The sequence below is a fragment of the Vulpes vulpes genome, chromosome 12, assembly GCF_048418805.1.
Source record: "Vulpes vulpes isolate BD-2025 chromosome 12, VulVul3, whole genome shotgun sequence".
In the NCBI taxonomy this organism is placed as follows: domain Eukaryota; kingdom Metazoa; phylum Chordata; class Mammalia; order Carnivora; family Canidae; genus Vulpes; species Vulpes vulpes.
In genome coordinates, this window is record NC_132791.1 from 131,899,479 (window position 1) to 131,923,125 (window position 23,647).

A 23,647-nucleotide genomic window follows, 5' to 3' on the forward strand; every position below is an offset into this window, starting at 1 on the left:
TCCCAGCCGTGCTGCTGGCCTTGAAATGTGCCACCTTGGTTTGGGACCCAGGGCCTTAGGGGTGGCTTGTGCCTTAGTTTACCCTTCTGTGAGGGGCGGGAGGCTGCCAGTTAGTTACATCCTGGACCCAGCAGCTCAGAGAGGAGGAGCTCCCATCATTCCTCATTCCCGGCAGGAAGCAGCCTTTGTTTCTGCCTGGGTGTGGGGGCCTGAAGGCCACGGGCAGGAGGGATGGGAGCGGGGCAGAGAGGGCCGTACCGGACCCTGAGCGCGCTTCCCACTGCCCGCCCTGTTCCTGGCTGTGCCAGACTGTGCTGTGTCACCTGAGGCAGATCCTGACCTCTCTGGGCCCTGAATGCACAATTGATGGTCTTGTTCCTCCCTCGCCATGGTCGGGACCCTGCTCCCCGGGAGTGTGTGGCCTGCAGTGTCAGGAACCCCTGTCTGCTGCGCTCCAGTGCTGCCTGCAGCCCCTTCCTCAGGATGCTGGGCCAGGCGGCCAGCCACAGTGTCCCCTGCCAGTCCTCAGTGGGTGCCGCCTGGCCATCCCTCCAGGGAGCCTCCCCCTGCTCTGTGGGCCTAGTCCCATCCTCCCCCAGATGCGTGGGGGACTGGCCCAGGCATCACCTTTGCTGAGCTGCTCAGTGGCCCAGCTGGCTTGACCCAGCCCTGCCTGACCCTGCCCGACCTTCAGGGCCAAGAGGCACTGGTAGGTTCTGATGACGCTTGCCGGGGCCGGGCACACAGCAGGCTGGGGGAGGGAGATGGAGACATGGTCCGCGTGGGCCCACCGGCCCAGCCCTCAGCCCGAGCCCTGAGGGGGGGGTCCCTTCACCCCACACTGGGCAGAATGGCCCCTATAGGGTCAGCAGCCTGCTGCAGCTACTGCCTGGTGTCCTCCGTGGGTCTGGTGCCAGGCCATGCCGCGGGGCAGTGTGAAGCATCCAGTTGGTGTCCTCGCACTGGGCCTGGCCCTGGCCCTGTCCTGGCAGCTGGTGGCTGAGGCAGGCAGCGGGAGGAGGCGTCTGCCAGAGCTTGGAGGCCAGGCGAGGCTGGGCACCCCGTGAATGGGTAGCTCCACGTGGACTCAGGGTCCCTCCACTGCAAGGTCCACAGACGGGGTCCCGGGGGGCAGGGAGCTTGCCCAGGCCTCGCAGACTGTCCAGCACCATGTTGGGAGTGGCAGACTTCCATGGTCACTCGCTGTGCCAGCAGCCAGGCCAGGGCTTTGCTGGGTGAGCGGGGGGACACAGGCCTCTTCACGTCGGCTCGAGTGTCCATCTGCCCCTAGGGGGGCAGGAGCGGAAGCCAGCTCAGGGGGAGAGGGCTGTGTACCCAGGGGTCAGGCCCTGCTGCTCTGAGGTCTTATCACTCCCCTGTGCCCCGGACTCATCCTAGGTCTGCAGGTCATGATAACGGTAGCCCTGGGGGTCCAGGGGAAGTCCCAAGCCAGGCCAGGGCAGGACCAGGGGCGGGGGGGGGAGACCTGGGGGGCGCGTTGGGGAAGGAGTGTCTGTCCAGAGCCCCCAAATTACTGAGGCCGAGTCTGGTTCCAGGAAAGCCGGCCCCAAATGATAGACTAGAGCCGTGGGCAGAGGCCAGGCTGCCCATCCCCGCCCACTCTGGGCACAGAGACTTGCAGGGAGGAGGCTCTGAGCCCGAGGGCCTGGGGGTGCTCCTCTCTCCGACCTGCAGGGAGGGGGTGCTCTTTGGGGTACAAGCTGGGAGTCTAGGTCCTCAGAAGAAGATACAGGGCCTCACCCTCATCCTCTGTAACCTTAACAATCTGGATCTGCCAGGTGACATGACCTGCTGCCAGGTGCAGCAGGGGTGGGTGTACATGGGTGCTTGTCTGATGACTGTTGACTGAGAGGCGGGGACCCTGGGCAGCTCCCAGAGGTCAATCTGAGGTGCCCAGGAGGGACCCGGGGTTCCTGGAGGTCACTCAGCTTATCCCCAGGCCATGGCCGGTGCCCGTAGGTGGGGAGGCGGTGCCAGTGGGGCCGGGCTGTGGCTGCTAGCCCTCGCCATCCAGAGCCCGGTCAGCAGAGCCGGGCCCTCAGGCTCCTGTAATTACCAGGGTGGGAGCTGTGGCTGAGCGAGGGGCAGGGGTGACTCCTCCAGGGCAGGCAGTCTCTGAGGCCTCGCGGAGGACCCCGTCCCTCAGACCCAGACGCACCACGGCCGGGCAGGCCTGTCCCTGTCATCCCTGGGCCCCGTTGGTGCAGCCCCACGGTGTGGACATAAAGCCCGGGGAGGTAAGAGCATGCGTAATGCCCTGGCTGTGGCCGTGGGACCTGCCAGTTATTGATTACCTGCCTGCTAAGCACTTTATGCAGATTAACCCATTCAGACCTCACAAGCACAGGAAGCAGGGCTTAAAGTTAGGACACAGACTAGGAGGACATGAGCACAGAGAGGTCCAGTCACTTACCCAAGGTCACCCAGCAGGGCACGTGGAGGAGCCAGGATCAGAGCCCAGATGGTCTTGCTTTGGAGGCCATGCTGCTCTGAAGGAGGCAGGATGCGCATGGGGTGATGACACCTGTGTTTGGGGGGTGCTTTGCCCGGCTGACGGGGCAGGGAGAAGCCTCAGGTCACATCTGAGGCTGGGCCGGGCCCCCAGGCCGGTGTGAGTGTCCCCTTGGTCTTAGTGAGGCCTGTACCCTATCAGCAGGTGGACGTGGCTTCTCTGAGGTCATGAGGGCCTAGCAGGGGTGGAGTGGGGGCCTCGGGAGTGTTGTGAGCAGCCAGCTCTCCGGGTTACAGGCCCCTCTTCACCAAGAGCCGCAGAGGAGGAACTTGGGGGCCTGCAGGTGGGGACATGCCCGCCCCAGGGGCCTTGGACCAGCCAGGCCACAACATTGTTACTCCTGGGGCCTCAGCCTAGATGGGCAGTTGTGCAGAGTTGGGCATAGAGGCCTCCAAGCTGCACATCTGGGCTTCGTTTGGGGGTATGGCCATGGTCACACTCAGCAAGCTCATCCAGGGAGCATTGTTGTTGGGTGCATTGCTGACACCGGCTCTGGTGACTCTGAGCCCCAGCCTGGGACACAGGAGATTGGTGTCCAAGAGGTCAGGCTGCAGAGGGGCCTCGGGAGGGGTCACCCTGGCCTGAGTGGTGTGGTGAGAGCCGTCAGGGGGCTAGGACCCTGAGCGGGTAGCAAATCTATAGGGCTAAGCTGCAGGGGGGTGGTTTGAGGGGAGCAATGGGGAGGAGAGGTCAGGACAGGAGGGGTGAGGATGGAGAGGTGGGGATGGGAGGGGTGAAGACGGAGAGGTCAGATTGGGACAGGTAAAGATGGGAGGGGTGAGGATAGGAGAGGTCAGGGGGGACAGGTCAGGATGAGAGGGGTGAGGGCGGGAGCAAAGAGCCCACCTGAGGGCTGGTGTTCGGGGGGCAGATGAGGCTGAGCCAGGGGCGCCACAGGATCCCCAGGACACAGTGGGGCCATGGGCCTTGGACAAGAGGGGCTGGGGAGGGGTATAACTGGGGTCAGCTGGTGAGCACATCCACAGTGTTTCCTTGGCCCAGGGAACAGGACGCAGCTGAGGGTCGGAGGGGCGGGACGGCCGCCATGGCCGGTGTGCACGCCTGGGAGGCCACTCTGGGTGGGAGGCCCGTCCTGTGACCCACCAAACCTCAGCCTCCAGGAAAGAGGCTAAAAATAAGGCTGCGGTGGGAAGAAGGGAGGGGCACGTGGGCCGAGCCGGGCGGGAGCCCAGAGGAAAACCCGAGACGCCGTGAGCGGCTGTGACACATGCTTCCCAAGCCAGCGGCCAGTGGGTCACAGCCGCCTGCAGCCCCAGCCCCTTCCTGGCTGGTTGGAGGGAGAACGGCCCAATGACCCCAGTGTCTGGGGAAGGCACATCCTGCAGCTCGGGCTGTGGGCGCAGGCCCCCAGGGTGCTGGGGTAGGTGCATCCCAAGCATCCTTTGCCTCGGGGTCTGGTTGGCTCAGCCGTTCTTGGGACATCTATCCGGATGTGGGAAAAATGGGTCTGAGGAGGTCAGGGGAGGTTTCCTGGAGGCACAGACGAGCACCGGTCACCAAAGGCTATGGGGCGGAGCATGTGCCGTGAGGGCTACGGTGTGCCCCCCAGGGAGGCAGTGGGTTCACAGGGACCACTGTGACCTGCCGGGCTGCCCAACGCTGGCCTATGGTAACTGCAGACTCATGGCCCTGTTAGATGTGGACAGGCACCCAGGGTGGGGGGGCAGCACTCCTGCCCCCTCCTGCCCCCTCCCCGCTGCACCCCTCTGTAACCACACCTGCCGGGCAACAGCCTCTGCCTTGGGTCCTGGAGATGACCCACCGCGATCTGCTGTGGCTCCACCTGCTATGGGGGGCACGCAGCATCTACTCAGCCATCCACCTGTGGGCAGGGCCTGGGCTGCGGCCACACGGTCAGGTGTGTGCGGGGTGGGAGACCTCATCTAGGTGCTGGGCCTGGTCCACTGGGTCACCTTGGGCCGCTGCGCAGGGCAGACATCGGGGTGGGGATGGAAATCCATCCGCCGAGCCTCACGCGTGTCATTCCTGTAGAACTCATGACCCCTGCCGTGGCCAGTGTCCACCGTGACCCCGACGGTGGATGGGGGGAGCGTGGGGGACCCTGACATATTGAGGGTGATGGGAGGGGCAGAAGCCAGGGAGGGCTTCCTGAAGGAGGAGGCACCTGACTCGCGTTTTGCAGGAGCCTCTGGACGAAGCCCAGCCCCCTGGGCGGATGTCGGGGGCATGGCGTGGGGGGCAGGAGGTGTCCTAGAAGTGGGGTCACCTGCCACTCTCCCCGTTGGAGGAGACCCCGGGGTGTGAGCAGAGGGGTGTGGGGGCCTCGGGCTGTGGGGCCGGCGGTGTGTGCGGGGGGGGGTCCCCAGGGTGGCCAGGGTGCAGTCTATGCAGTCCCCCGTGGGGGCCCTGCCCCCCACCCTCCATGGCCATCCAGTTATTAACTTGTTAACGGGCCTCAGCAGCCTCTTCATTACGATAATTCCGTGGATCCTGCTGCACAGAGGTGGGTCAGGCCCTGGGGAGCCTTGGGTGGGGCCGCTCCCCCCTTCCCTGCTGCGTGACCTGGGTGGACACAGACTGTCGTGCCTCAGTTTCCTTGCGTGTCTGGGGGTAACAGTGCCGGGCTCCTGGGGTCACCTCGCCATCATGAGGAGCTCCAGGCTGCGAAGGCAGGTCCTGTCCCCCCTCTGTCCCCTGTGCAGGGGCTTCTGGGGCCTAGCCCCCTCCACCACTCCTTCCTCCTCATCCCTTCTGGGGGCACATGGTTGGTGGTCGAGGTCGGGGAGCCCTGCTACCCTTGAGTGGGTGGAGGTAGGGCCCTGGTGCCTGTGGGCCATGCTGGGAGCCCTGGTCATGCTCTGGGAGAGGCAGGGCCCAGGGGTCTGACTTCAGGTGTCCCTCACGCCCTGAGTCCCGCCCCCACCCCCCACACACGCAAAGTCCCAGCGGGTCAGCAGAGTTGAGGGACCTGGGAGAGGGGCGGGCATGGCCTCCAGGGGTGGCCGTCCCTCCACGAGCCGGTCAGTGTCCCAGGTTGGCTGGTGAGCATGGCACCCGTGTACCTGTGCATGCACAGGGGTGAGTAGGTGTAGCACTGCTTATGACCCTCTGCCCCCTCCTGGGCTGGAAGGCTCCCTTGCAGGACTCAGGGCTGCAGTCCACTCTCTGGGCCTTGTGGTACCGCCGAGGGCAGGGCCCAGGGTGGGCTGGGATCACGGGGAACCAAGTGACCACGGGAGGACTGAGTGACCATGGGGGACTGAGTGACCACAGGGGACCAAGTGACTATACCTCAGGCCCCTGCAGTGGCCAAATGACAGGCAGGACTCTGGGGTGGGCACAGGAGGCCTGGCTGGGTCAGGGTAGCAGGTGGCCCAGGCACACTGGGCGGGTGGTGCTCTGTCAGCCAGGCCAGGGGGCCTGCCGCTGGAAGGAGGCTGGGCTGGGGCTGGGGTCTCCGAGGCAGGTGGGTGGGGGCGGCTGGGCAGGCACCCACGTAAGCAGCCTCTGTCTTTCCTCCCAGGCGTCCTTCTGGACATCCAGCAGCACTTTGGGGTCAAGGATCGAGGTGCTGGTTTGCTGCAGTCAGGTGAGGCTCCCCACCCAGGCCCCTCCACGCCTGCTGAGTGCCCCTGGACCTGACCCACTGGGAAGAACGTGTGCTTTGTGTCCGACCTCATGACCTTGTGCTGTGGGTCCTCAAGGATGCGGCCTCCCCAGGCCGCCACGTCCCCTCGAGCTGCCCAGTAACAGCCTTGGGGGGTGGGGGGCACGCGGGAGGCTGGCCAGAAGTCCAGGCCCCAGAGCTGACCCTGCCTGTGGGTCTAGGCTCTACCCCAAGACTGGCGGGGGGAGTGCTTGGGGTGCACAGGGTGGTGTTGGCAGCGCCTCGGTGACCCCATCTCCATAGCAACCCCCCCACACTGTTCCTCCCATCGCCATCAGGCTGGGAATCCTCTCGGAGATGTCAGGGCAGGAAACCCCCTTGTTCAGCCCCACAGCCATTCCGAACCTAGAGCAGGGGCCGAGGAGGTAGGGGGTAGGCTAGGCCTGGGGTCCTGAGCCCCCTGAGCTGGGGCCGTATGGCAGGTGTGAGCAGGGGTCCCAGCCTGTCGGCCCTGACCTGGGCCCATTTCTCCTTGTGCTCCCCACCCCAGGCTGATCCGCCCCACAGCCCCCAACTCGCTCTGTGGCTGAGGGCCCAGTTCCCTTGGCACCAATTCCTTCTCGCCCCGGCGTCCACTGGGTCATGAGGCCTCGAGGCCTGGTCAGATGTGTGGGAGGAAGTGCGTGGTCTGCATTCCAGAGAGTGAGCCCCTTCCCCTGCCGAGCTCTCCCCAGAGGGAGGGGTGGAAGGGGACTGCTCTGTCCAGGAACCTGCCTGACCTGTCTGGGTGGCATTCCAGGGAGCACAGTGCCAGCCACCAGCCTCCTCGGCCTCTGAGCTCACCCCTTGGTCAGGCCTGCAGCCTGGGCTGCTTTCCCAGACAAGGTCTCTGGGGCTCAGAGACAGGGTGAGCTGGGGCAGGGGTGAGGCTTGTGGTCCAGCCCCCAGGGTGGCCCATCCCTGCCTCTGCCCACGTCACCCCACCCAGGACAGGCGCCTCCAGCCTCCTGGGCTCGGAGCACACAGGAACTGCCCTCACAGCTGGACCATGGGGTGAGGGGTGGCAGGGGAGGGCAGGACAGAGCCCAGCCTCCCAGCACCCCCACTCTGTGCCCCCTGAATCGGGGGCGGGGGCGGGGATGCACTGAGTCTCACCTACTCCTGGCCTTGCTGACAACAGGCAGGGGGCCAGATCTGCCCAGGTTCCTGCACCACCCACCCCGGGAGGTCAGGGCCAGTGAGCCTCCATGGATGGTCCTGCTGCTGCACTTGCGTCCCCGGCCACCTTCCTGGCTGAGAGACAGAAGCCTTGGCCGCCCCCCGACCCCTGGCGACCTGGCCAGAGGTGGACACAACACCCAGTGGCATCGTTGGGTCTGGTCCTTCCTCCTAGACTCTCTGTGCGCAGCTTTACTCCCCAGACAAGGGGACAGAGCTCAAGACAGAAACAGTGACTTGGGGCCTGGGATTGGGCCTCTGGGGACCATCCTCCTGGCTTGGGGAGGTGATACAGGAGGCCTCCAACCAGTGTCCCAGTACCTGGTGCCTCAGTCTCTCAGAGATGCCTCCCCTGTGGCCTTCCTCTAGCACCCACCCTGGGCATTGCTGGGCTGAGAGTCCTCACCCCTTTGGCTGCTGGAGCCAAAACTCTGGGCAAGCTAGACCTGGATGTGACTCAGTGGCCAATGAGGCAATCACCTAATTGGCTGGGGCCCCAGGCACCTGTCTCTTCCCCAAGCCCCTGATAAGGTGGGAGCCAGGTGGAGGGCGCCAGCCAGGTGCTGTGGTTTGCCCAGATCAAAGGGCCGGGTGGAGAGCCGGGTGTCTGTGTGTATGGGGGGGGAGTTGCACCCAGAGACAGGGTGGGGGTGGCAGAGGGTGAGGGTCAGGCCCAGACCTGCCCCCATTGCTCTCCTGGGACCCAATCTTGTGCGCCAACTGGGGGAGGGCCTGCCTTTGGCCATCCCCTTGCTGACACTGCCAGCTCCAAGCTGGGCCCCAAGTCCCCGCAGATGCAGGGCCCGGCCTCTGCCCATGCCCGTGGTGGAGTCACCGTGCTGGGCACTCGAGATTTTGGGAAACCAGGAGCTGGCTGTACCCCACAGCCAGCGGGAGCCGCCACAGAGCCCAGGGCTGGGCCCCACCCCATGTTCCCATGATTCCCTCACTCAGTAGAGGCGGAACACACGCCCAGGCCCTGCCCAGGCCCCCCGCGTAGGGACCCAGGGACACGGTGCCAGTCTCTGTTGGCCGCAGGTGGAGAAGGCTTCCCCGAGGGGCAGACGTTTGTGCGGGGCTCTGAAGGGTGGGTTAGAACCTGCTCAGGGTAGGGACGTCCGGCCGTCTGTGGGAGTGGACGTGGGGAGCCCTCTTTCCCCTGCCCCCAGCGGGTAAAATGTGCCAGGGAGACGTCGCCCATGTAGCTGAGCTGGAAAGCCAAGGTGGGGGATTCCCAGGTGCCGGTTTGGAGAACCGAACCGAGAAGCAGGATGGGGAGCTGGTGTCAGAGCCAAGCGGTGTGGGGCACCTGGGGACCACTCTCCATCACGGGCATTGGTTACAGTATTTTTACTATAAACATTTTACGATGAAAAATTTTAAGTATACATAAAAAGGAGAGAGAACAGTGCCATGCCACTCCAGAGCTGCCACTCGGTCGGCTCAAACGTGGCCCTCACCGCCAGGCGCCGGGGCTCTGGGGTTTCCGCGCTGAGGGTCGGCCCGGTGCAGCCTTGGCCTCTGGCTTCGCCTGGGTGACTCAGTTTCCTCCCAGAACCCAGGGCCCGCTCTCTGTGTCCAGCTGCACCGCAGGCCAGTGGCAGCTTTTTTGTTGTCCATCCCGGCTCTGGTGCGGGGTCTGTGCAGAGTGTGGAGGGTTTCTGGGCCCTTCCACACATAGGGCCTGGTGGAGGCAGGTCTGGAGCTGCTCCCTGAGGTTCGATGACCCCGGGGCCCGTGTGGGACGTGCTGCTACCCCACTGTGAGCAGAGCCCCTGGGGAGGATGCCGACCTACGGGGAACGCAGAGAAGCTGTCCCTGAGCAGGTACCTGTGAGTCCGCCCTGGGGGCTTCGCCACCGTGTGCACGGCTTCCACAGAGAGAGCGCACCCCCCGAGAGTGGCCCGGCGCCAAGAGCACGGGGAGCTCCCTAAACACACCTGAACCCCGCACTCGCAGTGAAACGTGTGTGCTGACGCATGACACTCAGACCCAGTCGGAGAGAAAATTAGCAAATCAGAAGACCCTGGGGGACACAGTGGGTGGGGAGGTGAGCGGCAGGCAGTACATGCCGCATGTGCTGCACACGCGTCCACTTCAGGGTCTGGGGGCCAGAGAAGGCTCTGGAGCAGGTGGGCCCCTCAAGAGGCACGCGTGGGGATGCCCCGTGTGGGGCCACGGGTGGTGGCGGGTGAGGGCAGGGGGACAGCGCAGGGCTGTGGTTGGCGCCGTCACGAGGCCGATCCAGGGCGGGGATGGGGACAGAGGAAGAGCCAGCTCAGACTGAAACCAGACGGCAGCGTCCTGGCCTCGCTCCGTCCCCATGTGTCCGGCCCAGCCCTCCTGTCCCAGGGACGCCCAGAACCCGACCCTGTGAGGCCTGCAGGACTGCCTGGCACTTTGGTCTTGAGCGGGGGCGGGAACGGGTGGTTCCCTGTGTTCCTGCGGGACGTCTGAGCACCATGGATGCCCAGCTGTGGACACAGGGCAGTGCTGGGTCCCCCATCGTCCATGCCCTGTGGGCACGGCCAGCCCCAGTGACCCTCCCTGCCCACAGGTGACAGAGGACGGCAAGTCTCCCCAAATGACAGGTCCACTAGCCCCGGTTCAGCTGAGGCTAAGGTGGGGGCTGGACCTGAGCTCAAGGGTGGTGGGAGGGGAAGGCCGGGACCCCCAGCTCAGACCTCAGCGGCTTCAGCCCCAGGACCACCTTCTGGGGCTTGCAGGGTCAAGTGCAGCCCGGCAGGCAGGGTCAGCAGGTGCAGCACCCTCCATGGGGTGGTCCTGGGCCCAGAGTTGGGGCAGCCCCTCCCAGGCTGCGCTTGGCCTGCGGCCCCCACCCCCCACTCCCCCAGGGGTTCCCAAGGTCATCCCCCTGCCCACCCCACCCATTGTCCTTGTCCTATGGGCTCAGCCACATGCCCTAACAAGGGCTTCCCTATGCTCCAGGACCACGGGATGTCCTCGTGCGGGAGTGGCTGGGAAGGCCGCCCATCCTGAGGTCGAGGAAGCCTGCAGCCTGGCCTCTTCCTTCCCAGCACCGTGGCCTGCTGGCCAGCTATGGGGTGCATCCCCGCCAGGGACAGCGTCCCTGTCAGGCTGTGCCTCCCCAGGGCCCGGGCGGGTTCTCCCTCTGCCGTCCACCATGAGCGGAGGGGAGGGGGCTGTGAAGATGGACCGATTGCTGTCTGTCCAGGCCCTGGACATCCCATCCCCCAGGGGGAAGGCCCCAGGTGTCCGGGTCAGGAGGGCCGTGGGGAGATTTCCACCACTCTCTGTGGTGCCCAGCTCTCTGTGGGATGTCATGGTGAGGTTGCTGGATGCTCAGGTGGGCGGTGGGGACAGGCTGCACCTGCACCCCTACTTGCCATCCAGGTGCCTCTGCAGCAAGCGGTGCTGGGGACACCCCAGAGTGGCCTACGCTGGGTAGAGCCAGCTGTTCCCTTGGCCCGTCCTGGGGGGGAGCGTGGACATGCTGTCCCATCCACAGTCCCGGCCCACCTCCCTGCTGTCCCCAGCGTGCCCTGAGTGGTCCTGTCAGCCGGGCGCCCCTGTCCCCGCCCTGCAGTCTGTAGGGGGATCAAGTGCTAGGACCCCAGGTTAGATTGGGGTGTAAGCTGGCCTGGCCAGCCCCTGCCCCTCGCAGCCGTGTGACCTCTGTCCTTGTGGCCTCTGTGTTTCTCTCTGGGAGGAAGAGGGTAGTGCACAGCAGGGAGGTGACCCCCACTTACATCCAGGGTGTGTGCTGGGACCTGACGGTTAGTGTCCTTGGTGACCGTAAGCACTGTGCCTCCCTAACCATCGGGGGCCCCCTTGCCTGTGTAGATGTGATTCTCAGTCCCGGGTTTAAGTAGCATCATCCCGGTAAACTCCTACACACCCTTCAACGCCAGCGCTGACATCACCGCCTCCAGGAAGCCTCTCTGCCTCCTTCCCCCAGGGTGGCCTGCAGTCACAGGCACGGAGGGAAGACAGCTTTCTCCTCACTCACACCGTGGGCCCTTGGTGGCCACATCCACTCCAATCTGGGCCAGGGGGGGGGTGCTGGGGGGGCTGGGCGGTGGCCCAGCTGGAAGTGCCATCTGTGGGGTCCGCAGGCTTGACCTGGGCGCGGGTCAGTTGTCACTGTCCGCCGGGCGCCCCCTCCTTGCGCTATTTCTGTGCTTACATCACACACGCAGCCACTGAGCGGCGTCCAGGAAGGTCGCGCGAGCCTCGAGGTGAGGACCATGTCACGTCGGCGTCGGCATCTCGGTACACACCTTGCACCACCGCCCGGGTGGGCCATGTGCGCGCATCCCCACCTCACCTCTGCGTGGTGCACACCTGCGTCCGCAGGACGCAGCCCGTGACCCGGCTCCAGGCAGGGAGGCTGAGGTTGGCCGGTGGGCGGGAGGGCCCTGTGCAGGGTCATGCCAGCTCTGCCCCGGTGCCCGCTGACAGCACGCACCCACACCCTGCCGTCTCTCCTTGCCACCCTCTTGCCCCTCCCTCCCTCCCTCTGCCCCGCCCCTCTTCCTCCCCATCCCCCCTGCCCCCCCCCCCCCCCGCCCGCACCCTATGCACTGGGTCTGCACTCTGTCTGATGGAGCCCTGAGGTCACCGCCCGAACCCCTGGCCACCTGGGCCATCTGCCCATCAGCTGTGCGGTGGCCTTACGGGGGATGGGGGAAGGGCAGGGAGCTGCCTGCCCCCTGACCCCCAGGGCCCCACTCACCACTGGCAGTGATCTCCCATGGCGCTGGTGCTCTTGTTCTAGAAGGAAACCAGGTCGTGCCAGGGCCCTGCCCAATGTCCCACTGTTTTCCTTCCCAGCCACGGGACCCACAGCCACCACGGCGTGCTGTGAGGTGCTGCCTATCCAACCTGCCCCCCTCCGTCCCGTCCCCCTCTGTCCTTCCTCACCAGCCACTCTGGCCTCTTTGCTGGTTTTCAAATATGTAGACTGTACTCCTGCCCCAGGGCCTTGGCACTTGCCGTTCTTGCCACATTTGCACGATTTGTCTCATCTCCTCCAGGTCTCTGCTGAAACGTCACCCTTTCTGACCCTTGTACCTGGAATCCTCAGGTCTGCTTTGCATCAGACACACATTTCCTGTCTCCTGTTTCCACCCCGTTACCCTCCTCAGTGCTCCTCACTGTCTGATGTACCACGGTCTCTACTTTATCGCGGTTGTCCTTCCCAGGAGGGCAGGGGTTTCTGTTTTGTGGTGCGGATGGATGAGTGGACAAAGACCGTGTCTGCTGGTGTCGGGGGGGATAGGGGGATGGGGGGGACGGGGGGACAGGGGCTCCAGGCCAGAGGGGCCCTGATTTGCTGTGTGGCCCTGGGGAGGCCGCTTTCCCTTCTCTGAAGCCCCTTCCCCAGGTGGATGAGGTGGCAGGGGACTCACGCTTGGAATCAGACAGGGTCACAGCCCCACAGACTTCGGCTTCCTGTAGGACCTGAGGGAGCAGGTCTTGTCTCCTGATTGCTGTGGGGCTGGGGGCTCCTGGGGCTGGATATTGGGGTCCCCAGGCCTCAGGCTGGACGGTGGGGCCCCTGGCGCCCACGGATACCTGCCCCCCGTCACGCTCTCCTCTCCCGCACAGTGTTCATCTGCAGCTTTATGGTGGCTGCCCCCATCTTTGGCTACCTGGGTGACCGCTTCAACAGGAAGGTGATCCTCAGCTGCGGCATCTTCTTCTGGTCGGCTGTCACCTTCTCCAGCTCCTTCATCCCCCAGCAGGTGAGGCCTGTGCCCCTGCACCCCCTGCCACAGTGTCTGTCCCTGTCCCTGCTGGGCTGGCCACCCCCATTGACCAGTTGTCCTGCAGACTGGGGTTCTGGGCCTGTTCGCTTGAGCCCCAGATGGTGTCTGCCCAGGGCAGTGGGGCGTGGGGTCCTGGCCCTGTGAACGGGAGGGCCCCCTGCTGGCCGAGCTGCGTCTAAGAGACCCCATACCATCAGGAGCTGGATGGCGGGTGCTGGTCCCAGCTCTGCGTCACTGTGCTGTGCGGCCCTTGTGTGTGTGTGGGGGGGTGTCACTGCCCCTCTCTGTGCCACCCACAGTCTGTTCCTCATCCAGCAACCCTCTGAGGGTCTGGCCAGTGCCCGAGGCCTTGGTGTAAGGAAGGCGTTTATCACTCGGCCGCCACGGTCTGACCCTGAAGGTTCCGACTCTGTGGTCTGTTCAGCCTCAGGATCCCAGGGCCTCTGTTTCTCCGTCTATAGGACGTCTGGAACCCTGGTCAGCCAGGAGCTTTGTGGTGACAGATGGCTGAGCTGCCAGGGCCAGGTGGTGTCCCACACATCACGATTTCCATTCTTTTGTCCACAAGGGAGAGATGTTGCTCTGGGGGGTAGTGAGTTCCTCGTCCGTAGCAGCATTCAAGCAGAGGAAGCACAGGCAGGTGGTGGCTGCTGTGCCCGGACACAGAGGGAGGAGGAGACGCTGCCCTGTCCTCGGCGGCACCCAAGCTGGGTGCGGGAAGAAGGGATGGGAGCCCCCAATGCTCCCAGCCTCTGGGAGGGGCACTGAGCCATGGGTCCTCACTGAACACACAGTAGGGTCCTGAAATCTGTGGGGTCAGGGAAGGCTTCTGGGAGGAGGTGGCATTTGAGCCGGGAAGGCCGGCAGGTGATGGAAAGCCTCGAATGCTGTGGAGAGTGGGTCTTGCTCCTGGGGCAGAGGCGATTCCAGGGGACACGGACACAGACGGGAGAGCAGCCTGGCTGTCCAAGGGCTCCAGACAGGGAGAGCCGGGGACAAAGCGACATCTAGACACGCGGACACAGTAGATCAGTGCAGAGCCCAGGCAGCAGGTGCAGACCCTCTGGGAGGACCCAGCGCTGTCCCGCCATCCTTGGGAGATGCCACATGTGGCGGTGGCGGCAGTGAGGTCCCCGCTCACATCCCACTGGGCTGTGCCTCAGACTGCAGGTGCCCAGCATCACAGGTCTGTGTCTGTCGGGCGGGTGCTGCAGGACCCCACGGGTCCCCCTGCGACCCCAACAGACACATGGCGGCCCAGGCACATGGGGCGGCACACATGATGACCTAATGGGGGGGCCGGGACACCCTGGTCAGATGGGGTGTGGGCGCCGTGGGATGGGGCCCTGAGAGCCTGAAGGATGTGTGCACGGACTGGCCCACTGGGCCCCAGACCGTGACCGAGGCTGGGAGCGAGGGGGCGCCGATGGGTGCCCTGCATGTCTGTGTTTGGAAAGTGTGCACAGCGTCCGTGTGTGTGTGTGCAGGAGAACACCTGGCGCGGCGGGTTTGGGGAGGTGGCCCGGACAGGGACAGAGGACTGCGCGCCCTGGAGAGGAGCGGGCTGCGTGTGAGGGAACAGCGCCTTTGTTGTGGGGGGCAGCGGGCTGTCCTGGGCAGGGCGGTGACCCAGGGCTGCCAGGGAAGTTCACCTGGTGGGACAGCATGGGATTAAAGCCACACAAAGAACCATGTCTGAGCTCCCTGCACATTGGGGGTGGGGGGACCCACGGCGCTGGTCGCGGGTGTCGGGAGGACGAGTACCCACGATCCGCAGACAGCCAACGGGAATCAAGACACATGGACAGCCCAACAGCCAAGCAGGCAAAGGCCGTGTGTGGGCAGCGGACCCCAGAGAGGGGATGGAGGGCAGGTCTGGCACGGGTGGGGGGCGGCCAGGCCGGAGATGGGCAGACAGAGACCCGGGGGAGGGCCACGTGTGGGCGACATTGGCCGGATGGGTGGTCAGGGTGGGGCCAGGAAAGATGACCAGGCTGGGTTCTCAGGCCTCAGGCAGCAGGGGGTCGACCCTGCAGCTGGCACGGCCCGCCCTTCCCACTCAGCCGGCCTCGGCCGCTTGATGTGGTGGGGCGGGGGCGCCGAGCCCAGGGCGGGGGGCTTCCCCTTGGACACACTGCGGGGTCGGGAAGTCCAGCCAGGACCACCGCCACCCCTGGCCCGCGGGGGCCAGAGCGAGGCCCACGAGCTCCACCCTCCCACAGCACTTCTGGCTGCTGGTGCTGTCGCGGGGGCTGGTGGGCATCGGCGAGGCCAGCTACTCCACCATCGCGCCCACCATCATCGGCGACCTCTTCACCAAGAACACGCGCACGCTCATGCTTTCTGTGTTTTACTTTGCCATCCCGCTGGGCAGGTGAGGTCGGGTGAGGTCCCTGCAGACATCCCCCCCACCTCACCTGAGGTTGGCGCTCGAGCATGTGGTGGCTGGCCTTGGAGCCATGGTGGGCCCCCCCCAAGAGCTCTGTCACCCGTGCCTGACCCCGTGTCTTCTGCAGCGGCCTGGGCTACATCACAGGCTCCAGCGTCAAGCAGGCAGCCGGAGATTGGCACTGGGCCCTGCGGGTAAGGACCCCCCAGGCCATCCACCTCGGGGGCGGACCCCCACATGTGTGTCCCAGGGGCGTCGGGGGGGCCCAGGTGTCCAGCGGCCATCAGTTGGGGGACACCTCCCACGTGTCAGGAGGCCCTGCGTCTGCTCCGGCCCTTGTGTGGGGGTCCCGGGGTCTGGGGCCCCTTCCTGTCCTGGGGTAGGGGGTCAGGCCGGTCTGCCAAGGCCCCAGGATGCCGCAATCAGAGGAAGCAGAGATCCCCAGTCTCGCGGACGAGCGGAAGCTGAAGACAAAGTGTTTTTTCCTCAAAAGCAGGAAGGAAGCAGCCTCCGTGGAATTTCTTGATGGGGGGGTGTGGAGAGGAACTCCCTCCATGGGCTCGCAGGGGTGGGGACCGACCTCCCTGCTCTGTCGCGGGGTGGGGGGGGTGTCAGGAGGTTCTATTCCTGGCTTTGGGCTGCGCACGGGGAAAAGCGCCTGGGCCCTTCCCTAGCGATAACCCCACCCCCCATCACCAGTGGGAGCTTCATGTCTGCCAGATCCCTGGGGCCTCCCTCAGCCCCCCAGGGCCTAACCCCAGCCCCCCAGGACCCAGGCCCTCCCCTAGCACTCAGGCCCTCCCAAAGCCCCCCAGCCCTTCCCCTAGGCCACCAGACCCCCCTAGGACTCAGGTCCCCCCCAAACCCCCCAGGGCCTCCCCCAGCACTCTGGGCCCTCCCAGAGCCCCCAGCCTCTCCCTCAGCCCCCCAGGCCCCCCTAGCCCTTCTCCTAGGCCCCCAGGCCACCCCAGACCCGTAGGCCTAGCCCCTAGCCCCCACCATCACAGCCCCACGGGTGCGGGTGGGCAGGACTGGTCTCTGGCTCCCTGTCCTCATCATGCCCCCGGAGTACATCCCTTTGCTTGTCTTTCTCTCTCTCCATCCATCATCCATTTTTCTGATTTTCCATCATTAATTCACCAAGCATTCTGACCCTTCCTCAGACTTCGTCCACCCCTTCCATCCTGCCCTTGCTCCCCCTGCACCCCCTGCCCCTGATAGTTGGTGGGGAGCTCCCAGGACCCCATGGTGAGATGGAGCCGTGGGCCCTGGGCTCCCAGCTGCACCCCTGCCCCCAGGTGTCCCCCATCGTGGGCATGATCACAGGAACGCTCATCCTCATCCTGGTCCCAGCCACGAGGAGGGGCCCTGCAGACCAGCTGGGGGGGCAGCTGAAAGTGCGCACCTCGTGGCTCCGTGACATGAAGGCCCTGATCCGCAAGTGAGTGTCACTAGGAAAGACCCCGGGGGGCTGGGGACCCTGAGCCTGGGGCGGGGTGGGGGCTCCTGCAGGTGGTCCCCGGCTCAGCGTCCCTGCCCCCGTGTCTCCCCAGCCGCAGCTACGTCTTCTCCTCCTTGGCCACGTCGGCCGTGTCCTTCGCCACAGGGGCCCTGGGCATGTGGATCCCCCTGTACCTGCACCGCGCGCAGGTCGTGCAGAAGTCGGCGGAGACCTGCAGCAGCCCGCCGTGCGGGGCCAGGGACAGGTGGGGCCCGGCAAGGGCGGGGGTGGCGAGGGGCGTCTGTGGGAGCCCAGCCCCCACCCATGCCGGTGCCCCGTCCCCACACAGCCTCATCTTCGGAGCCATCACCTGCTTTACTGGCTTCCTGGGCGTGGTCACGGGGGCAGGAGCCACGCGCTGGTGCCGCCTGCGGACTCAGCGGGCTGACCCGCTGGTGTGTGCCGTGGGCATGCTGGGCTCTGCCATCTTCATCTGCCTCATTTTCGTGGCTGCCAAGAGTAGCATCGTGGGCGCCTACGTGAGTACAGGGAGGGGGGTGTGCCTGTGAGGGGGAGGGTGCACCTGTGAGCAGGGAGGGCGCACCCATGGCGGGGGGGTGGGGTGGGGTGGGGGGGGCGGGTTTGGCCTCTGACCTAGGAAGTACAGTCTGACATCCCATGGGGAGGCCCCTCCCCTGCCCACCCTTGCTCTGTCCAGGCTTCTCCATCCGCCTGTCCGTCTGCAATCCCTTTGCACCTGCGTGCCAGGAGTGCAGGCTCCGGGAGGTGGTGGCAGGTGAGGGGCTCCCTGCCGGCAGCCTCGTGAGGTCCCTGACTGGATGCTCCACTCTCTCCTGGGCAGATCTGCATCTTTGTTGGGGAGACACTGCTGTTTTCTAATTGGGCCATCACGGCAGACATCCTCATGGTGAGGAAGCCAGGGGGTCTGTGTACTCAACCAGGTCTCACAGGTCGTGTGGGACCAGGCTGTGTGGGACCAGGCTATGGGAGACCAGACTGTGGGGCCTGCAGCCAAGAGGCCTGGGCATAGTGTGGGGTAGGAGTGGGATGTCTGTAGGCTCAGCTTGGCTGGGAGGCTGGTGGTGCCAGGCTGGCCTTGGGGGTGGGGGTGGTGGTGGGGGTTGCCTCCTGTCAGCTCCTCCCCCGAGCTCGCTGTGCTGGGTGCACCTGCCTGCAAGCCTGTGGTGGGGCCAGCCGGGGACAAAGAGCCATCTTAGTCGTGGAAGGATGGGGGGGGGTCATGGTCCTGATGACTGGCAGCCAGCAGTGTTTCGGGGTGGGAGGGCTTGGGGACCCTCCCCGTTGGGGCAGGAGGGGTGGGGAGTGTGGGCGCCCCCGGGTGGGCTTGTCACTTGGGCTTGGGACACGCCAGGTTAGAGTGGGCCTGGAGTTGGGGCCTTGCCGGGGCTCCTTCTCCAGGAGTCCCGCCTGCCCCACCTGAGCTTCCTGCACATGGAGGAGGTGTGTAGGTGAGGGGGCAGGCCCGTGGCAGGAAGAAGGGGTGTAGGGGCAGGAAGAAGGGGCTGCACAGCCCTTGGCAGAGGGAAGGACACAGTGAGGTCATGTCCTCCAGGGGCAACCCCAGCTGCTGGTCTCAGGGAAATCGTGTCCCATTTTAGGAAGTATCACAGCCATGTGACCAACCGTGGCTGGAAACAGGAGCACACAATCCCGGCAGATCGTGCTGCCCTGCCCCCAGCCCTGTGGGGTGGGGGTGGAGGGCCCACGGGGCACTCTGGGGCGCTCCTGGCCGGTGGGGAGGGAGGGAGGCTGTCCCCTGCAGGCCAGCCTCTGTCTCCCAGGGCTCTCGCAGAGGGGAACCAGCATGATCCTCGGGTCGGGGGTCCCAGTGCCAGCGCCGTCACCCAGGTGTTACCTGCGTGCAGGGCCTTGGGTTCCCAAGACCGCAGATGGGCTCCCCACCCCACACCCCACCCCGGCGCTGGGGAGTCCGGGTACAGGGGCTGCAGGGGCGAGCTGACCCCAGGGCGAGGCTGGGGCTGTGCCCTGTGACCTCCTGCCTCTTGCACACAGTACGTGGTCATCCCCACGCGAAGGGCCACGGCCGTCGCCCTGCAGAGCTTCACCTCTCACCTGCTGGGGGACGCGGGGAGCCCCTACCTCATCGGCTTTGTGAGTACGGGTGAGCCAGGTGGGGAGGCTGCGGGAGGCGCCCCCTGACGCGGCCCCGCCCTCGCAGATCTCGGACCTGATCCGCCAGAGCACCAAGGACTCCCCACTCTGGGAGTTCCTGAGCCTGGGCTACGCCCTCATGCTCTGCCCCTTCGTGGTGGTCCTGGGCGGCATGTTCTTCCTGGCCACGGCCCTCTTCTTCCTGGGCGACCGCGCCAAGGCCGAGCAGCAGTGAGTGGGCGGGCACGGCCTGCGGGAGCCTGGGGGCCACGCCATCAGCTGGTGGGGGGCGGGGCCGTGCCATCAGCTGGTGGTGGTGGTGGTGGGGCGGGGGTGATGCTGGGCTGGGCAGCCCAGCCTCTGGGGCTCTGACTCTTCTTGTCTGCTCTCCGCTCCTGTCTCTCCTCTCCCACCCCTGGGCTCTCCCACCTTCCCCTGGGGCTGACGAGGTCCCTGCCCGGCACGTCCGGCCAGCCGGCCCCCGAGATGCGATGCGCCAGATCAGTGCCCGGGCCCAGCCGCCGCTGATCCGCCACCTTGACCCCCGCCCGTCTCTCCCCCAGGGTGAACCAGCTGGTGATGCCGCCCGCCTCCATCAAAGTCTGAGGCCGTGAGTGCAGGCAGGCCCAGCCACGGGAGGGAAGGGGTCCTGGGGAACCTTCCAGAAGTGGGAGCAGCCTCTCTGAGGCACCTCCTTGCCTAGGCAGCGCCCATCAGCCCCAGGCTTGGCAGGATCCCTCTGCCTCAGAATGGCTGGATGGGCAGGAACCCCCCTGCAGGCCATGCACTTTCCCCTGGGCCTGGCCTCCAGGGGCTGCACTTCCCAGCAGTGCAGGACTCAAGGTCACCACCCCAGGGCCAACACCCCCAGGGCACAGAGAAAGGCCCAGTTCTGCTAACAGCAGAAGGGGAGTCAGTGGGAGTGGGACTGCCCTCCCCCCGCCCCACCAATGACCTGGCCCCTCTCTCTAGGTGCCTATGGGCCGGCGAGGAACCCTCACTGTCCTACTCGGGAGGCATCTCACGGCATCCCAGCCCTGCGGGGCAGTCTCAAAGCCACTTGTGCGACCTGAGGCCAGGCACCCACCCTCTCTGGTCTGGGCCTGTGCAGTGGCCGTGGCTGCACCAGGTCGTGGCCTCGCCCTGCGTGAAAGGCTGTGTGTGTGGGAGCCACGCAGTTAGACAGACATGCAGCCCTGGGGCCAGACTGCAGGGTGCCTGGCACCTATGGCAAAGGCAGCCCCCAGTGGGTGTGTGGGGCACGCCCAGCCTGTCGCCACCTGATGGGGCCCTGGGCAAGCCTCCAGCCTCCCCAGGCCATGGGGCCGGACAGCTGGACTTTCCCACATGGCAGCTCTGAAGACCTGCAGCTCCTGGACTGGAGGGTCTGGGCCTCAGGTCCTGGCCTCTGACCCTGGGGTAGACTCAGCCCTACCGGGTTGTGCACCACTTCCCTCAGGACACTTGTCCCCGCGGATGCTAGGCTGCTGCCTGGACTGGCTCTCCGCCTACGGGGGAGCTGACATCACCAGGGGTGAAGGCCCTGGTGGCACCCCCGCCCCCCGTGGGGCCCTAACCATGGCAGGGCCCAGGTGACTATTCCCAGAAGCCACAGGGCAGCCGCCACCAGCATCCTCATGACCAGAGGAAGCAGCCACCCCACGAAGCTTCCTGTCCTGCCAATGGCCAGGGGTCGAACCCGAGGTCAAGGCTATGCTCCACATGGCTGTGGTGCTCCCATGCACTCCCCCGCCCCTCAGTGCCCTGCGTCCCCTACCCCCACCGGCTGGAATCAAGGTGGCCGGGAGTCCAGGGCAGACCAGACACTCCCCGCGGTTAGTGGCTGGCGCGGCTTCCGTGTGCACGCTGGCGGGACATTCGCTCCTCTCTGAGCTCTGGGGCGCCTGCAAGGGGGACCCCACCCCGGCCTCCACTGGGGCCCCAGCAATGTATTCTTGTTGTACAAGAACCAGGTCCAGGTGTTGTCTCCTCTTCCTTCCGGAAGCCAAACTACTCCTTTATTTTTTAGAGCTGCTGATTGTGAATCTCAGAATCTTAAGAGAGAAGCCAAATATATTCCTCTTGTAAACGAAGGAATAAACCTACTTAAATCGCGGAGCGCTGGCTCCCGGGACAGAGCAGCCCAGGGGTGGGGGACATGGGCCCTTGCCCCTTCCTGGAGTCCTGGGGGCAAGTGGATGGCGGGTGCACTCGCTCCGGGGCTGGGCACTGCTACCCTGCAGGGGGCCTGTGGAGGATGCGTGCTGCACACGGGGGTCTCTGGGCCAGGGGCCACCTACGCTCAGGGCTTCCTGGCCTTCCTGAGAGCCTTCTTTCTCTTGGCCGTGCCCTGGAGGAGGCTGGGGCTCCTGCTGGCCAGAGACAGCCTGGCCTTCTTCCGTGGCAGCGCAGATTGCGGCGACTTGCCAGACACCCCCTTCTCAGGCACATCCTTCTGAGGCTTTTTGCCCGATGATGGCACGGGGGACACAGGGGTGGCTCCATTCACCTGGGACAGCTTCCGCTTTTTCTTCTGTGGCTTTGGGGTCTTGGCAGGGGTGCCAGGGCTTGTGGTGCTGGGGTCTGGGGCTGGCCCCTTGGGGGCAGGCGTCCCATTCTCTGGGGCCTGGGCTGGCGCCCGGGCCTTCCTCTTGTGTCTCCTCTTCTTGCCTGTCCTAGGGGGCTGGTCTCCGGCGGAGGCTGCGGGCTTGGCATCCTCCTCTGGCACTGCACCCTCCGACTTACGCTTCTTACGCTTCTTGGTCTCTGGCAAAAACCCCTTCTTCTTCCTCTTGGTGCTGACAGGGGTCTCCGCAGCACTGGGGGCTTCCTTGGCATCCTTCTTCCCCGATTTGGGGCGCCTGGAGGAAAGCCCATGGGTAAGGAGGCGTCCAGTGGGGACAGGCCACTCCTCTGCTCCCATGGGACCAGGCTGTCCACAGCCCCCCCCCCAGGGTCTCCCCTGTCCTGAGGGTCCCCCCCAGCATCCCCCCCAGACCCCAGAACGCACTGCACGCCAAGCGCCTTCATGGCCTGCCAATAGAGATCGTGGAGGCGGCTGGAGCCCGCCGAGTGCTCCCCCAGCTGCCTGCCCTGCAGTACGGCCAGCACAGAGGTCAGGTCCACGGTCAGCTTCTGCGGGACAGGGGACGCTGTGGCTGAAGCCCTAATGGGAGGCAGGGCCTCCGCCTGGTTCTGGGTCCCCATCCTACCACCCCTGCCCCTCGTGCCTGAGCATCCCGTCCCCCTCACGCTGGAGGGAAGAGCCCCCAATCCCTTCTTGCTCCCCACTCAGGGCTCTCCCTGCTCAAAGTTCTCTCTGTGCACATGGGAGGTGTTAATTCCAAGACACCCCCCCCCCCACTCCCTGGCTCCCTCCCAAAACTTGGGGGCTGCTCTATGCGGCCCTGGACCAGGCATCTCCTCCCCGTGGCACCCTGCATGGGGGCTCTGACCAGTCCTCCCCGAGGATGCCCAGGCATTGCCCAACTCCACCCCCCCGCCCCTGGAAACCCGCGGCCAGGACCTCTCCATCCTCCCATGGAGGGTAGTCACCGGGGACCCACCTCCTGATGGACTGTCCTGAACAGGGTGTTGAGCAGCCCCAGGGAGGACAGCTCCTTCTGCTGCTCCGATTTGGCCTGCGCCTCACCCAGCGTCCGCAGGTTCTGGGGAGGAGACACCTGACTGAGTCGCTCTGCAGGGCTGCCCCCTACCCCATGGAGCCCCGAGAGAGGCACGTCTGGGGAGGCACGTCAGCCCAATCCTAGCCAAGGAGCAGGGTCTGTCCCAGAGACCCACTGTGGGTGGGAAACGCGGGCAGGGACCCCACAGCTCTCACCTCCGTGACCTTGGCCAAGATCTGGCCAACAAGCTGCTCCCACTCGGGGTCCTCAAAGCACAGCCGCAGCTCCCGTGTAGGCAAGGCCTTCTGGAGCAGCACGCAGGCTTGGGCCTGGGGGAGGGAGGAGCCCTCAGTGCATGGCCCCAAAGCTCACAGAGCCATAGACAGGCCCATGGGCCTTGAGAGCTGCAGCTCTGGGTGCACCAGTCTCCTCGGGCAGGTGCAGCTGTGTCAGCGCCCAGCCCTGCCATCTGCCCAGTGCCACCGCCCTCCAGCCTCACCAGCCCCCAAGGCCCCCACCCTGGCCTGGGGACAGCAGGTCTGAAGGGCAGGGATGGCTCTGCCCTCGCCAGGGCACAGACGCCGGCCGGGATCGGGGACATCCCTACCTGGTGGCGGGGTCGCGCCGGGCCGCTCACATGCTGGATCACGACAGGGAGCAGGCTCTTACAAAGCACCTGGGAGGGATGGCGTGGCAATGAGTGGGGACCTAGGCCAGGCAGGGGCATGGGGGCCACGGGGGTGGGCGGACCCCCACTCACCGGGTGCCGAGAGAAGAGGCTGAGGAACATGGGGATTGTGAGCGGACTGTTGCGCTTGGTCAGGAAAGAAGTCAGCGCAGACGAGTAGACTGGGGTCACAAGGCTTAGATCCAAGCCGCCAGTAGTCTGGGCCACGGGAGAGCGCCCATGTGAGGCTGGGGCGGGGGGCCCTGTGGGGTGGGGG

General features: G+C 65.6%; 2 protein-coding genes across 5 annotated transcripts in view; one reads left to right on the forward strand and one right to left on the reverse strand.

Moving 5' to 3' along the window:
• Positions 1–21,195, forward strand: part of SPNS2 (SPNS lysolipid transporter 2, sphingosine-1-phosphate) — a 26,147-nt gene extending 4,952 nt beyond the window's left edge. Inside the window, exons 2-13 of one of the 4 annotated variants that reach the window (XR_011995860.1) lie at positions 6,039–6,104; positions 12,933–13,069; positions 15,316–15,467; positions 15,610–15,676; positions 16,781–16,923; positions 17,036–17,188; positions 17,273–17,462; positions 17,786–17,851; positions 18,979–19,077; positions 19,145–19,308; positions 19,527–19,687; positions 20,050–21,195. Coding sequence is in view for 3 of the 4 variants with exons in the window: in XM_072729969.1 (XP_072586070.1) it covers positions 12,713–12,797; positions 12,933–13,069; positions 15,316–15,467; positions 15,610–15,676; positions 16,781–16,923; positions 17,036–17,188; positions 17,273–17,462; positions 17,786–17,851; positions 18,979–19,077; positions 19,641–19,687; positions 20,050–20,437 (1,527 nt within the window). In the remaining variant the exon portion in view is untranslated. Of the gene's footprint in view, positions 1–6,038; positions 6,105–12,622; positions 12,798–12,932; positions 13,070–15,315; positions 15,468–15,609; positions 15,677–16,780; positions 16,924–17,035; positions 17,189–17,272; positions 17,463–17,785; positions 17,852–18,978; positions 19,078–19,144; positions 19,309–19,526; positions 19,688–20,049 lie in introns of those variants that run through there. The other 3 variants (XM_072729971.1, XM_072729970.1, XM_072729969.1) reach the window with 3 other exon arrangements.
• Positions 21,060–23,647, reverse strand: part of MYBBP1A (MYB binding protein 1a) — an 11,637-nt gene continuing 9,049 nt past the window's right edge. The window contains exons 21-26 of the mRNA XM_026005212.2: positions 23,464–23,589; positions 23,311–23,379; positions 22,919–23,032; positions 22,644–22,745; positions 22,088–22,212; positions 21,060–21,938 (exon numbers count right to left, since the gene is read on the reverse strand). Of these exons, the coding sequence (XP_025860997.1) occupies positions 21,380–21,938; positions 22,088–22,212; positions 22,644–22,745; positions 22,919–23,032; positions 23,311–23,379; positions 23,464–23,589 (1,095 nt within the window). The 3' untranslated portion in view covers positions 21,060–21,379. The remainder of the gene's footprint in view (positions 21,939–22,087; positions 22,213–22,643; positions 22,746–22,918; positions 23,033–23,310; positions 23,380–23,463; positions 23,590–23,647) is intronic.